General features: G+C 34.9%; 1 protein-coding gene across 1 annotated transcript in view; it reads right to left on the reverse strand.

Annotated features, from left to right (window-relative positions):
• LOC126893184 (lysine-specific demethylase 6A) overlaps positions 1–12,502 on the reverse strand; it is a 434,968-nt gene that overhangs the window by 417,686 nt on the left and 4,780 nt on the right. The window contains exon 3 of the mRNA XM_050663138.1: positions 1,270–1,336. Coding sequence (XP_050519095.1) covers positions 1,270–1,336 — 67 coding nt within the window. The remainder of the gene's footprint in view (positions 1–1,269; positions 1,337–12,502) is intronic.

Genomic DNA, 12,502 nt, shown 5'->3' on the forward strand with positions numbered 1-12,502 from the left:
ATAATTTGCATTGCCGAAAACACCAATTTACATTGGAAATTACAACTTTTATAAATAATTAGAACAAGACAGTAACTATTCCGAACTTGCCCCATGTATGGGGCAAGTTCGTAAATAGCTATTTAAAACTCATTGAAAGCTATCTTCATATGTTATGGGACAAAATCGGAATAACTAATCCGTCATTTATAAATTGCTTTTTGCCAGATTAAAATAAGTTGTGTACTTTAAAAGTTATACATTTAGATATAGAGAATGGTTTTCGCATGGCATTTATGCGACTGCCCTCATTTCTATCAATGCTTCTTCAAATGTTTCTGCTGATTACGCTCTTCGGTTCGTTTTTCTAACATAATTTCTAACCATTTTGGATTTAAAAAAAGTTATAAATAGATAATTTGAACAAAAAAACCATAAAATGTACAAACAAATGTTTTAAATTAACTGAAAAAAGCACATCTCCGGTCTTAAGCGCTGGTCTCCTCGAAAGCGGCACCGACAAACTGCGACCGTAGCACTGCGATGAATTACGTCAGATTACGGTGAAAAATTCAAGGTGCTTCACTGCGGCAATGGAATGTGCAAAACTCAGCAAGCGGTGGCTTCCAACGCATCCTTGGAAACCACCGCTATTATTTTGCATGGTACAGTTTTTTATGATGTCATTCATCGCAGTGTTATGGTCGCAGTTTGTCGGCACCGCTTTCGAGGAAACCAGCGCTTTACCCCGCCACATGCTACGAACTTGCCCCGTTCACTAATATTTGCGGGGCAAGACCAGAGTTGTGCTTTTTCCAGTAAATTTCAAATAATCTAAAGGATTTATTTATTTAACGTAAACTTTAAGCAATTTTCTTAATATCTACCAAAAATAAATGCACAAGACGCAAAATTTGCTGTAAAATACCGGAACTTTGTTAGCCAGCTCTAGGTTCGATATGTACTGCACACGTACTCACATTTTATAAATGACAAAACAATGGAAGAATTACTTCTGAGTAAGAGACATCTATGTCAATCAGTTCATACTAATCCAGAAAATATTTCTACTCCTTAACTTGTACAATTGAATGTATCTCATGATATTTTTAGAGCAATTACGAACTTGCCACATTTACGATCTTACCCCACTTCACCTTACTATATTATAGTGGCATATTATTGCACAAAATATTTTATTCGAACAGAGTCAAATTTGGGATAAAATTATTATTATCTATTTTAATATTCCTATAAGTTTCTGTGTTACCCTATAAAAAAATTACTTACCTTTTGAATTAAAGCCTTTTTTGAAGCGTTTGCTTGTTGATTTAGTAATAAAAATCCATATTGGCGGCTAAAAATAAATAAAATTTTGTATTAATAATATGTATACAGAATTATAGAATCACATACTGCTATACATAACCATTTACTTGTATTATACAATCAAATAGACCAATAACGTGTTTTATTTTATCTTTTAAGTACATATTTCTTGTAATTCTTTCATTTAAAAATATTGAGAATGATGAGGAATCGAAAACAAAGCAAAAGTGTTAAAAATAAACGGAACATACGAAATATTCAGTATGATTTTAATGGGTAGGGCTAGGACAGAAGCAAGAAGGAATTTCACAGAGGAATCAACATTCATGGCAGCCAGATATAAGAGTTTAGTGCGGAATTCGAAATGCAAGCTGAATTTTTACACTTACTAGAAGGAAATCCATCATAAAATTTCATTTCACTATTGATTTCATTCATACTTTGTTTAAGAGTTCTCTACAAAGTGTAAATATCTCATTCCTTTGTCTGTTTGGCTTTTAGGCTTATCTTTTTTATTTCATACATTTTAAACCTGCATTACTAGATGTACAATTCTCTTCTTACTAATCTTTTTAAATCCTCATGCCAAACACTTGCAGAAACTAAATGTCTGCTATCCGTCGCACCCTCAGTGCAAAACTGTTGTAAGTCAAATTTTTTATGAAAATGAAGTAATCATGCATACGCTTGTAAACATGTATATGCATATCTATCCCGTGTAAAACTTTAGTAACGTTCAAATGCTCAACCGGCCAAATATCACAACTATCACACCGATAATAGCACGAAAATAAACAAAATCGCCCTTATCTCGAAACTTACTTATTTTGACTTATAACAGTTCGGTGCGCTATGTTCGTTTGATCACTTATCTGAATTTCTGCAGAAATGGCCAGTCGTTAGCCCATTCAGAACAGGTAGAGTATTAGTTGCGAGAGACTCATATACAGTTTTTTTTAATGCTCCAGTCGGAGTAACATTACAATCTGTTCACTATTGGAACAATGAGTAACTTGATTCTAACCTAATCTAACTACATTTTTCTAAGCTAAAGTCTTACTCATCAGTATTTCTTTAGGTTACATTAGCATATCGCCTATTTACATTGCAATTAATGTGTACACTACCGCACTATGCGCACTACACTAGCTCATATGGTTTGGTTCTTTTGAGTCTTCTGGTCAGGCTTCGTGTTGTCAAGTAGCTGGAGAGCCTCAAACATTCACGTGACGATGGAGCCTATCTTCGTGGTTCCGGGCAAGTTTAGATATAGTCTGTCTAACGGTGTCGATCCCCAGATCATTGTGGATGATACTGTTTCTAATGTACCAGGGGGCATCTACGATGTTCCTTAGTACCTTGTTTTACAAGCGTTGAATTATTTGTATATTACTTTTGCTGGCACACCCCCTTAGTTATATGCCATAACTCCAGACAGGCTTGAGGATTTGATTGTAGAGTAGCAACTTATTATGGATTGATAATTTGGAGTCACGTCCACGCAGCCAATACATTTTTTTATATCTGATTCCATGCTCTTGTCTTTTCTTTTTAATATGTGCTTTCCACTTGAGTCTTGCATCAAGAGTGATACCCAGATATTTTGCAGTATTCTCATATGAAATCTGGATCTCATTTATTCTGATTGGTATGTATTGCCTCTTTTTATTGGTAAAATCAATATGTATGGATTTGGTTTCATTCAACTTGATTCTCCACACTTTAGTCCATTTATATATCTGATCTATGGAGTTCTGAAGGTTATGTACCGTTTCTTGATGATTATTGAGGTGTCATCTGCAAATGTAGCAATAGTATCTTGACGTAGTTGAGGGATATATCTGGTGTATAAAATGTACAGAACTGGTCCAAGGACACTTCCTTGTGGAACACCAGCTCCAATCTTCTCAAATCAGTGTATGCTTCCTCCTGCTTTACTCTGAAGCATCTGTCTGATATGTATGATTCTAAGAGTTGGGCGTACTGTTCTGGTAGGTGATAGCGCAGTTTATGTATTAGTACTGTGTGCCACACCTTGTCGAATGCTTGGGCCACATCCAGGAAGACAGTGGTGCAAACTTTCTTTTCTTCCAGTGCCATTTCTATGATGTCAGTGATCCTATGCACTTGCTCAATAGTAGAATGGCTCTCTCTAAAACCAAATTGGTGTGATGGGATTAGTTGTCTCTCTTTAATTATTGGCTTTAGCCTTTTTAGGGGCATTTTTTCATATAGTTTTGCTATCCCAGGGATGAGTGATATTGGTCTGTACTATGTTACTTTTTGAGGTTGTTTGCCAGATTTAGTTATCATTATCACCTCTGCCACTTTCCACAACTTCGGAACATATTTAAGTCTATATTAAGCGTTGAAAAGGTGGGTCAGTTTTATAATGGTTTTCTTCGGCAGCTGCTTTAAAATCTCACCAGTAATAAGATCAAAACCAGGCGCTTTTTTCGGATTCAAATTGTGCTTTATTTCTGTCTCTAATTCATTAGGAGTAACAGGGTTGATTTTTGTGTTTTCATCATTTAGTTCAATTGGTTCTTGAAGATCTTCTCCATCATGTGGTTTGAATGCATTTTCTAAATGATCTGCAAATATTGTAGCTTTTTGTTTATTGCTACGAGCCCAGGCACTATTGCTATTCCTAATAGGAGGATTTTGTATAATTGGTCTTTTAAATCGTTTAGCTGCTTTCCACAGAGAGTAATCTGACGTTTTATCAGCGCTTAGTTCACTGAGGTACTCCCCCATGGACTCTTGTTGTATGCGTTTGATTTCTCGCTTTAATTTTTCTGTGGCATTGTTTAAAATAGTTTTATCTACAGGACTTCTAGTCATGTGCCAGTTTCGTTGTAGTTTTCTCTTTTCGGATATCATAACCCTTATTTCTTTAGGATAGTTGTTGCCTTTAGTTCTGTGGATAATAGTTGGTGAATTATCCCAAGCTGCTTGCAGGATATTATTCGTAAGTTTTTCTACAGCTTCATCTAATTCCTCGGGGTTTTTTAATGAGCCAGAGAGATCAGTTGTCCTTTCTAATTGTAATTGGAAACTAGTCCAGTCTGTACACTTATTTGTCAATCGTGGTGGATTTTCTTTCTGTATGAGAGTGTCACTGAGAGTAAGAAGAATTGGAGAATGATCCGAATTCATCTCCAATGCTTCTTCCACGTGTACAAAATTAGACGCAAGGCCTTTTATGACAAAAAAATCTATTAAATCAGGTAACTTGTTTGGGTCCGTTGGCCAATAGGTTGGGGTGCCTGTGCTCAGAACATCACGCTTTAATTGTTTGGTCGCTTTGAGTAGCTCTTTACCTTTATTTGTGGTTAATATGGAACCCCAATGGACATGTTTTGCATTAAAATCGCCTCCTATAATGAACCTTTTACCGTAATTCAGCAAGAAGTTGGTATAATTTTCTTCTTTTAATGCATGTCGAGGAGGACAGTACAACGCTACAATGATAACGTTCTAATCTTTAATGGTTACGTTGACAGCTGTGACTTGAATCTCTGCTGTTTGGTATCCAGTGTCTTGATAATGTCTAATGGTTTCTTTTATAATAACCGCACTACCCCCTTTTGCTACATTATCAGGGTGTATTGTTTGGTATATTTTATAGCCACGGAATCTGATATATGATTCTCTAGTAAAATGTGTTTCGGATATAAGGCACACATCTATTTCTTCAAGGTCAAGGACTATTTGCAATTCCTGTTGGTGGTTTTGGAGTCCATTGGCGTTCCATTGCATAATGCGCAGTTGTTTAGCCATTTTTGTTTTTTGGTATCGCTCCTTGGGCGCGTTTTTCTAAATTAAGGATTCTGGTATCCATTTGATTTAGTCTGTCTAGTATTTGCTGCAATAGTATTTCAGTAGATGCAGATTCTTTCTGTGACGATTTTTCATTACAATTACTTTTGTTTTTTGCAATCTCGCTATATGTTTCCTTTTGTGTTTTTTCTTTACGCTGATGTTCTACTCTTGGAATGGCATTTAGTTGTGGATGCCGAGATGGGTTAGGTTTTTTGGTTTGCTTTTGTCGGAGTTTTTGTATCTCTTTTGCAACGACACATCCTCGATAATTAGCTGGATGTTCACCCCCGCAATGTACACATTTAGCTTTGTCATCCTTAGGTTTTTTACAATCTGCTGTTAGATGCTTGCTAGTGCATCTGACACAACTTGGTTACCATAAGCCTGGCACCGTTTACATTGTGGTAAAAGTTTATTGGTTTTTATAGAAACTACTTCCACCCTGCTACTCATGATGTCAGTAATTCCAAATATTTTATTAACATCTTCATCTTGCCTGAATGTTAGTAAAAACATATTTAAAGGTTATTTGGTTCGTAATTTTAGCTTAGGAACAGCTTCCAAAAGTTTATATCCCCTTTTCTTAAATCAGATACTATACTTTCAGGTTTGCACATGCGATAGAGTTTTTTAGCCTTAACCTTTATTGGACGGTTCTGTTTGTTTTCATAAGAATGAAATAAATAGTTGTGTTCTTGGAGCAGTTGTGTTACAAGCCTGTAGCTTTCTCCATCTTGCACATTTATTTTCATATTTTCATTATTAATTATTTTAATTTGATATCTTTTAATTTTTTCATTAAAAAGCATTTCATATAGTATATTGTACATCTACAACTATGGGGGGTGGTAGTTTAGGTTTTTTAATTTCATTGGTTTGTTTATGTAGATTATTCAAACTTTTTTGATGTAGATCATTAGTTGTGATTGTTTGTCTTTTAAAATTTTTCTTGTGTTGAACTCGTGTTTGTTTTCATATACTACTAGTATATCATCGGCTCTGGTTGGTATGTTTTTCACTTGTTCGTATTTTCCCAAATGATTCTGCATTACTTGCATTTGTTTTTGCATTTGAGAAATTGTATACTGAAGCCTTTTAACAGTTTCGGATTGTTCTTTCCATGCATTGAAATAGTTTATTTCATTAGTTGCCCTTGCTTGGTTCTCCTTCATCAGGGCCTGATTTTGCTGTGCGAGGAGTACTTCACCGAGCGTTGATAGCATCGACGTGGATGGAAAATGCACAGGATGCATAATAATTTGCTGCTGTTGTTGCTGTATTTGCAATTCAATGGTATTTACATCCATATTTGCTTGATTTTGTTAAAATAGTGTACTAAATAAACTTACCTAATTTAGGCAGAATTTGGTGCACTATGAACTGGCCTATAACACCTTGTCGATACCGACTTGGTGTTATTTTTATTTAACATATTGACTTGTGATAACTTTTTATGAATTCAGAAATTACTTATCGCCAATGAAACTACTTGATTTATATCGGAGCTAGGTAAAAACACAACCTTCTTACTCCTCAAAATTCAATAATATACTGACTCATATACAGTGTAGGGAAAAATTTTGCACTCTACGATCAAACCGGTCGCTCAGTAGTTTACAATGTACCTACTGCTTTTAGTTTTCTTATTACAAAAAAAAATCCTTCAAAAACCGGTATCTGTACATATGATAAGCTGCACTATGGCATCAGTATGGTATATTTGCAGAATGTGGCATACAGTAGAACCCCGATTATCCGTGTGCGGATTATCCGGGCTGCGGATTATTCATGTTATGATTTTTTATTTTTTGAGCATATTTTTATTGGATTTTTGAGGTTTTATCAAAGCGTCACCGTAAATCACTCGACGGAAACTCTATACGCCGAAAGGGTGACTCATAATGAAAGGTTTATTTTTTGTGTTATCTTTTTATGGTAGGTACATGTGTATGTGTATGTATATACTATACAGTGGAACTTGGTTATAATGTCATTGAAGGGTCCATTAAAAAAATGACGCTATATCAAAGTGACGTTATAAGAGAGGTATAGAAAAACGAAATTTTAACGAGGGAAAATTTTATTACAGCATTATTGCCATATTAGGTACATTAAGGCCCGATACTTTATGTCTCCGTTAACAGCCGGTTAGTTAACCGGGGTTTAATCGGGACAGAAATATATGCATAACATAGACATAAACGCAATTATACTTACTATTATATTCATAAATAATAATAATAATAATTATAATTGCTTTTACTACAACGCAAGAGGCCCTATGAGGTACTTTTCTGTCCCGATTAAACCCCGGTTAGCTAACGGAGGTTTAACCGGGACATAAAGTACCGACCCTAGATATATTATTTTTTTAATGAATCTACATCACCACGAGCGCACTTTTTAATTGTTTTAACATTTTCTCCGTCCTCTTAAAGGCTTTTAAAATATTATCCTTGTTTTTTAGGATTGAGTCAATATGACACTCGAATTAACAAGTCCAAATTGCCGACATACATCAGTAATTTTTCGACCACTTTCAAATGTTCTTATAACACGAACTTTATCTTTAATAGGCAAAAGCTTCCTTTTAGTACTACAACTTGCCATAATAAAAAAATAAAAAGCTAATTACTAAATTTAGATCTGAAACAGAAAAATTTGACTGTTATGACGGTACTGACAAAAAATGAGAAATCATAGAACTGTTCACATAACTTTACACAGAAGGGATGATTTAACTTTCTCACATTCATGGAAGGAGCAATGTCGCAAAGCCGGAAGCGCATTGCACTTTATTCTTCATAAAATAAATATATGACAACCTACTGTAAAATTTTATGACGCTATAGACGAGTGTTACTTTATTTTAAGCCGCTAAAACCGGGTTTTTAATAATGTTGTTGAATAGTTTTTGGCCGGACCTATTAAAAATTGACGTTACAACCGAGATGACGTAACTACCGAGGCCGTAATATCCAAGTTCCACTGTATATACTCGTATATACGAACATAGGTATTATAATAAGAAATGAATGTTCGGATTATCCGTGCCACGTCCGGTCCCGAAGAGCACAGATAATCGGGGTTCTACTGTATGTGAATGGTTCAAGTGAGCAAAATGGACAGTATAGAATCTATTACTACGATTATAGCCCTCCAAAGATGCAAATACTTAAAAAATGAATGGCGACAGAACCTGAATGATGAATATTAACTTGCGTATGGCAAAGCATATTATAATAATAGTATGGCTCGCTCATCAAAGCTATAAATGAAAATCGTACTTTACAGCAAGTGTATTGAGAGCGTCCAATAGTTAGTGTTTAACAATTTGTAATGTTTTTATTGTTGTTCAGTTAAAGGCTTGTTGAAAAAAGGAATTACTATATTTTTAATATACCTAATTTTCTGCTTAAAAAAATGAAGGAGGAATTCAATAAAGTTATAAGAGAAAACCAAGCTGGATTCCAGGCACGAAAATCCTGCATTGATCACATTTGTATGACGAGAACGATTAGAGAGCAATCATTAGAGTGGTAGAATAAGCTATATGTGAACTTTATAGACTTCAAGAAAGCATTTGATTGTATGGATCGCAAAGCCTTATGGAAATTACTAGAGAACTAGAGAATTACAGAATTATAAAACCCAAGCATATCAGAATTATAAAACTGTTCACAAAGGGTCTGCAGTATGCATAAACCACGAAGGAAATTTAACAGAACAAGTAGATATTGGTACAGTAAGGCAAGACTGTATGCTCACTCCGACCTTATTCCTGATAGTAATAACCTGAATCATGTCCTAGGCTACTAGTAATAAGACTGGAGTCAAGTGGAATGTTTTTAACCAACTTAAGGACTTTGGAATTTGCAAATGATATATGCCTTTTAACAGAAAAAAGACAACACATGCAATGCAAACTTAATAAGTCACAGAGGCAGGGAAGAAGGTCGGATAGTGGCAGTAGGCAGGGGAAATAAATACACCAAGAGAAATAGAATAGAATAGAAAAAAGCTTTATTCTCAGGATTCACAAGTTTCCAATGAGAAATGGGATTATCACTAGGAGGCATGGAATTAGAAATGGTAGAAAAATTTAACTACGTGGGCGGTATTTTGAACAACAAAGGAGGGACGGAGGAGGATGTAAAACCGAGAATAGGAATAGCTCAAAATGCATTCAATATGCTAAGGAAAATGGTCTTCACGTCAGATGACAAGTAAAACCAAGATATGATTATTCAACAGCAACGTGAAGACTGTGCTAATACACTAAGCATCAAAATTAACGCACCACCTTAAAAATGGACATTTTTGATGTCTCGTATTTCTTAAACCTGTTATCTGATTTGAGTGATTTTTTTAGTATCATCATCATCAGTAGCTCGACAACCCTTTTTGGGTCCTGGCTTGTTCTAGGATTTTCCGCCATTCTGTTCTGTTCCTTGCTTTGTTCTTCCAGTGGGTAATCTCAAGTGTTTTCAGATCTTGTTCCACTTGTTCCATGTATTTAAGTTTGGGTCTTCCCTTTGACCTTCTCCCTACTGGTGTTTGCTTCATTATGTTTTGGTGTTTCGGTCTAAAACATTCGTTAAACATGGCCCATCCAGCGCAGACGTCCGATCTTTATGGATGTTATGACGTTGGGTTCGTTGTATGCTGCGTATAGTTCAAAATTATATCTTCTGCGCCATACGTCATTTTCTTTCACCCCCTTATATATGTGTCTAAGAATTTTTCGTTCAAACGTACCTAATAAGTTCTCATCGCTTTTCGACAGTGTCCATGTCTCTGATCCATATATAAGGACCGGTTTTATCAGGGTTTTGTATATTTTGCATTTGGTTTTTCTAGTGATGTTGTTAGATCTTAGATGTTTAATGAGTCCATTATATGTTTTATTAGCAATATGTATTATTCTCTTAACTTCTTCGCTGACATTGTTATCTGCGGTAACTAGTGAACCTAGATATGTAAAATTTTTTATGCTTTCGATGTTATAGTCTCCTATTGTCAGATTCTGTAGGTTTCTTTGGCCTGTCGATTTGCTGGCCTTCATGTATTTGGTTTTTATTTCATTAATATTTAGGCCACTGTTCTATGCCACTCTTTCTATAGCATTAAATGCTTCTATAATTTATCTTTTGCTTCTAGATATGATATCAACATCATCTGCAAATGCCAATACTTGATTTTTTTAGTATATGCTTTATTCTTCAAGAATATCAGTGTAATAATATGATTGCTAAAGAGGTAAGTCTCATTGTATACCGGGTGTAACAACAATAATGTGATTTGTTCTCAAAGTTTGGAACACTCTGTGGAATATTCTAGTGTATATAAAATATTGAAATTAAAACTAAACTGTAGCCTTATGCTTTCTTAACATTTTGCTTTTTGATTCGCTTATGTGGGATAATAAAAAAGTTAGGTACTTTAACAACTAGCAATGTTATTCATCAATACATGGTGTTTCTAAATAAATGCGACAAACTTTAAGGGGTAATTTTGCATGAAAAAATAATATGTTTGCTTTATAAACATATGTCTGCAAATGCTCTATTTACGAGATACAGGATGTTGAATTTTTTCTTACAAACTGACGATTTATTTATTGCTCTAAAACTGGTTGAGATGTGCAAATGAAATTAGGTAGTTTTTAAGAGGTACTTTTTTTTGTGTGAATTTGATGGCCTTGGCTGAGCCAATTAGCCAGACATTTTATTTTAAAAACAAACATTTTCTTTTCAATCAGAGGAATTTTTTCTGTATTTCTAACTCTAAATATATGTACATAATAAACTAACATACTACTATCTAAATAAATATATTGTTTTGGGTGTAAGTATTTTTTTGTATATATTTATTTTTTTTGTATATATTTTTTTTATTATATTTTACTTTTGTCTTTTTTTTAATTATTTTTTTACTACGCTAAGACATAAACCCGATTCAACTTCTCGGAGGTTTACATCTTCTTAGTTTTTTTTCTCTTTTTTTTGTTTTTTTTTCTCTTTTTTTTCTTTTTGTTTTTTTTTTCAATTATACTTACTTACTTAAGCCGTCCTCTTGTACCTTACGGTGTCGAGGTAAGTGGAGAAATCAGATGTCTCCATGCCTTTCGGTCAGTAGCTAGTCTTTCTGCTTCTCTCCACCCAATATTCCTTTTTACGCAAGCCTTTCCAATATCTGCGTTCCACGTTCTTGCTGGCCTGCCTCTTCTTCGTTTGTTGTCGGATGCCGCTTTCCATACCCTCTTTACAGTTCTACCTTCACCCATTCTCGCCATATGTCCGAACCACGATAACTGTTTCGTTTCAAGTCTGTCTAAGGTCCTTCCAATACCGCACCTTTCACGTATGTCTTCATTTCTTATACGATCACGTCTGGTCACAACGGATACCCTCTCGTAAATATCGCATTTCGCATGCTTGAATTTTACTACGGATGTTGTCATTCATTGTCCACGTTTCACTACCGTAGAGTAGCACTGGCTCGTATACAGTTTGAAACACTTTCATTTTTGTTTTGAGGCTTACTTCTTTCTTCCTAATAAAACATTTATTTAGCGCATAGTATAGTTTTGTTGCACTCATTACCCTGCTGTTTATTTCTGGTTCTATATTTCCTTGTCCATTCATTGTTGATCCTAAATACTTGAAGTCCTCTACTTGTGTAATGGTCTCATTATTCAGCTTTACATTTATATTTTCTTGAGCTTTCGATATTACTAAAGCTTCTATTTTTTCAATATTTATTTTCATCCCAAATTTCTTAAAGGCTTCATTCCAAACATTTACATTCACTTGCAAGTCTTTTTCTGATTTTGCCACAATTACCAGGTCATCGGCATATATCAACTCTGACACGTGAACTTGTTGAAGTTTATACACCCCTACCCTAGTTCTTTTTACCTTACCCCTGCATTCTTTTGCAATTTCGTCCATTAGAGTGATGAATAACAAAGGACTCAGAACACCACCTTGTCTTACACCTGTCCTTGTGTAGAATTCTAGAGATGAGCGATTTTTCGTTCTTACATTATTACGTGTACATTTATATATACTCTTTATTGCTTTGATTAACTTCGGTTTCACATTTCTACGGTTTAATATTTCCCAGATCTTGTTACGTGGCGCTCTATCAAATGCTTTTTCCAAGTCCACAAAACATAGAAACAACTTACTGTTATGTTGTAGGACTTTTTCTGATAACTGTCTCACCGTGAATATGAGATCGGTTGTACCTCGCCCTGGCCTAAAGCCGCATTGGCTGTCATCCAGTGTGGCCTCGATATTTTCTCGCAGCTTTTTCTCTAGTATTATTTCGTAGCTAGCAACTACCAACAATGATATTCCCCTGT

This window comes from Diabrotica virgifera, chromosome 10 (genome assembly GCF_917563875.1).
Source record: "Diabrotica virgifera virgifera chromosome 10, PGI_DIABVI_V3a".
NCBI lineage: Eukaryota > Metazoa > Arthropoda > Insecta > Coleoptera > Chrysomelidae > Diabrotica > Diabrotica virgifera.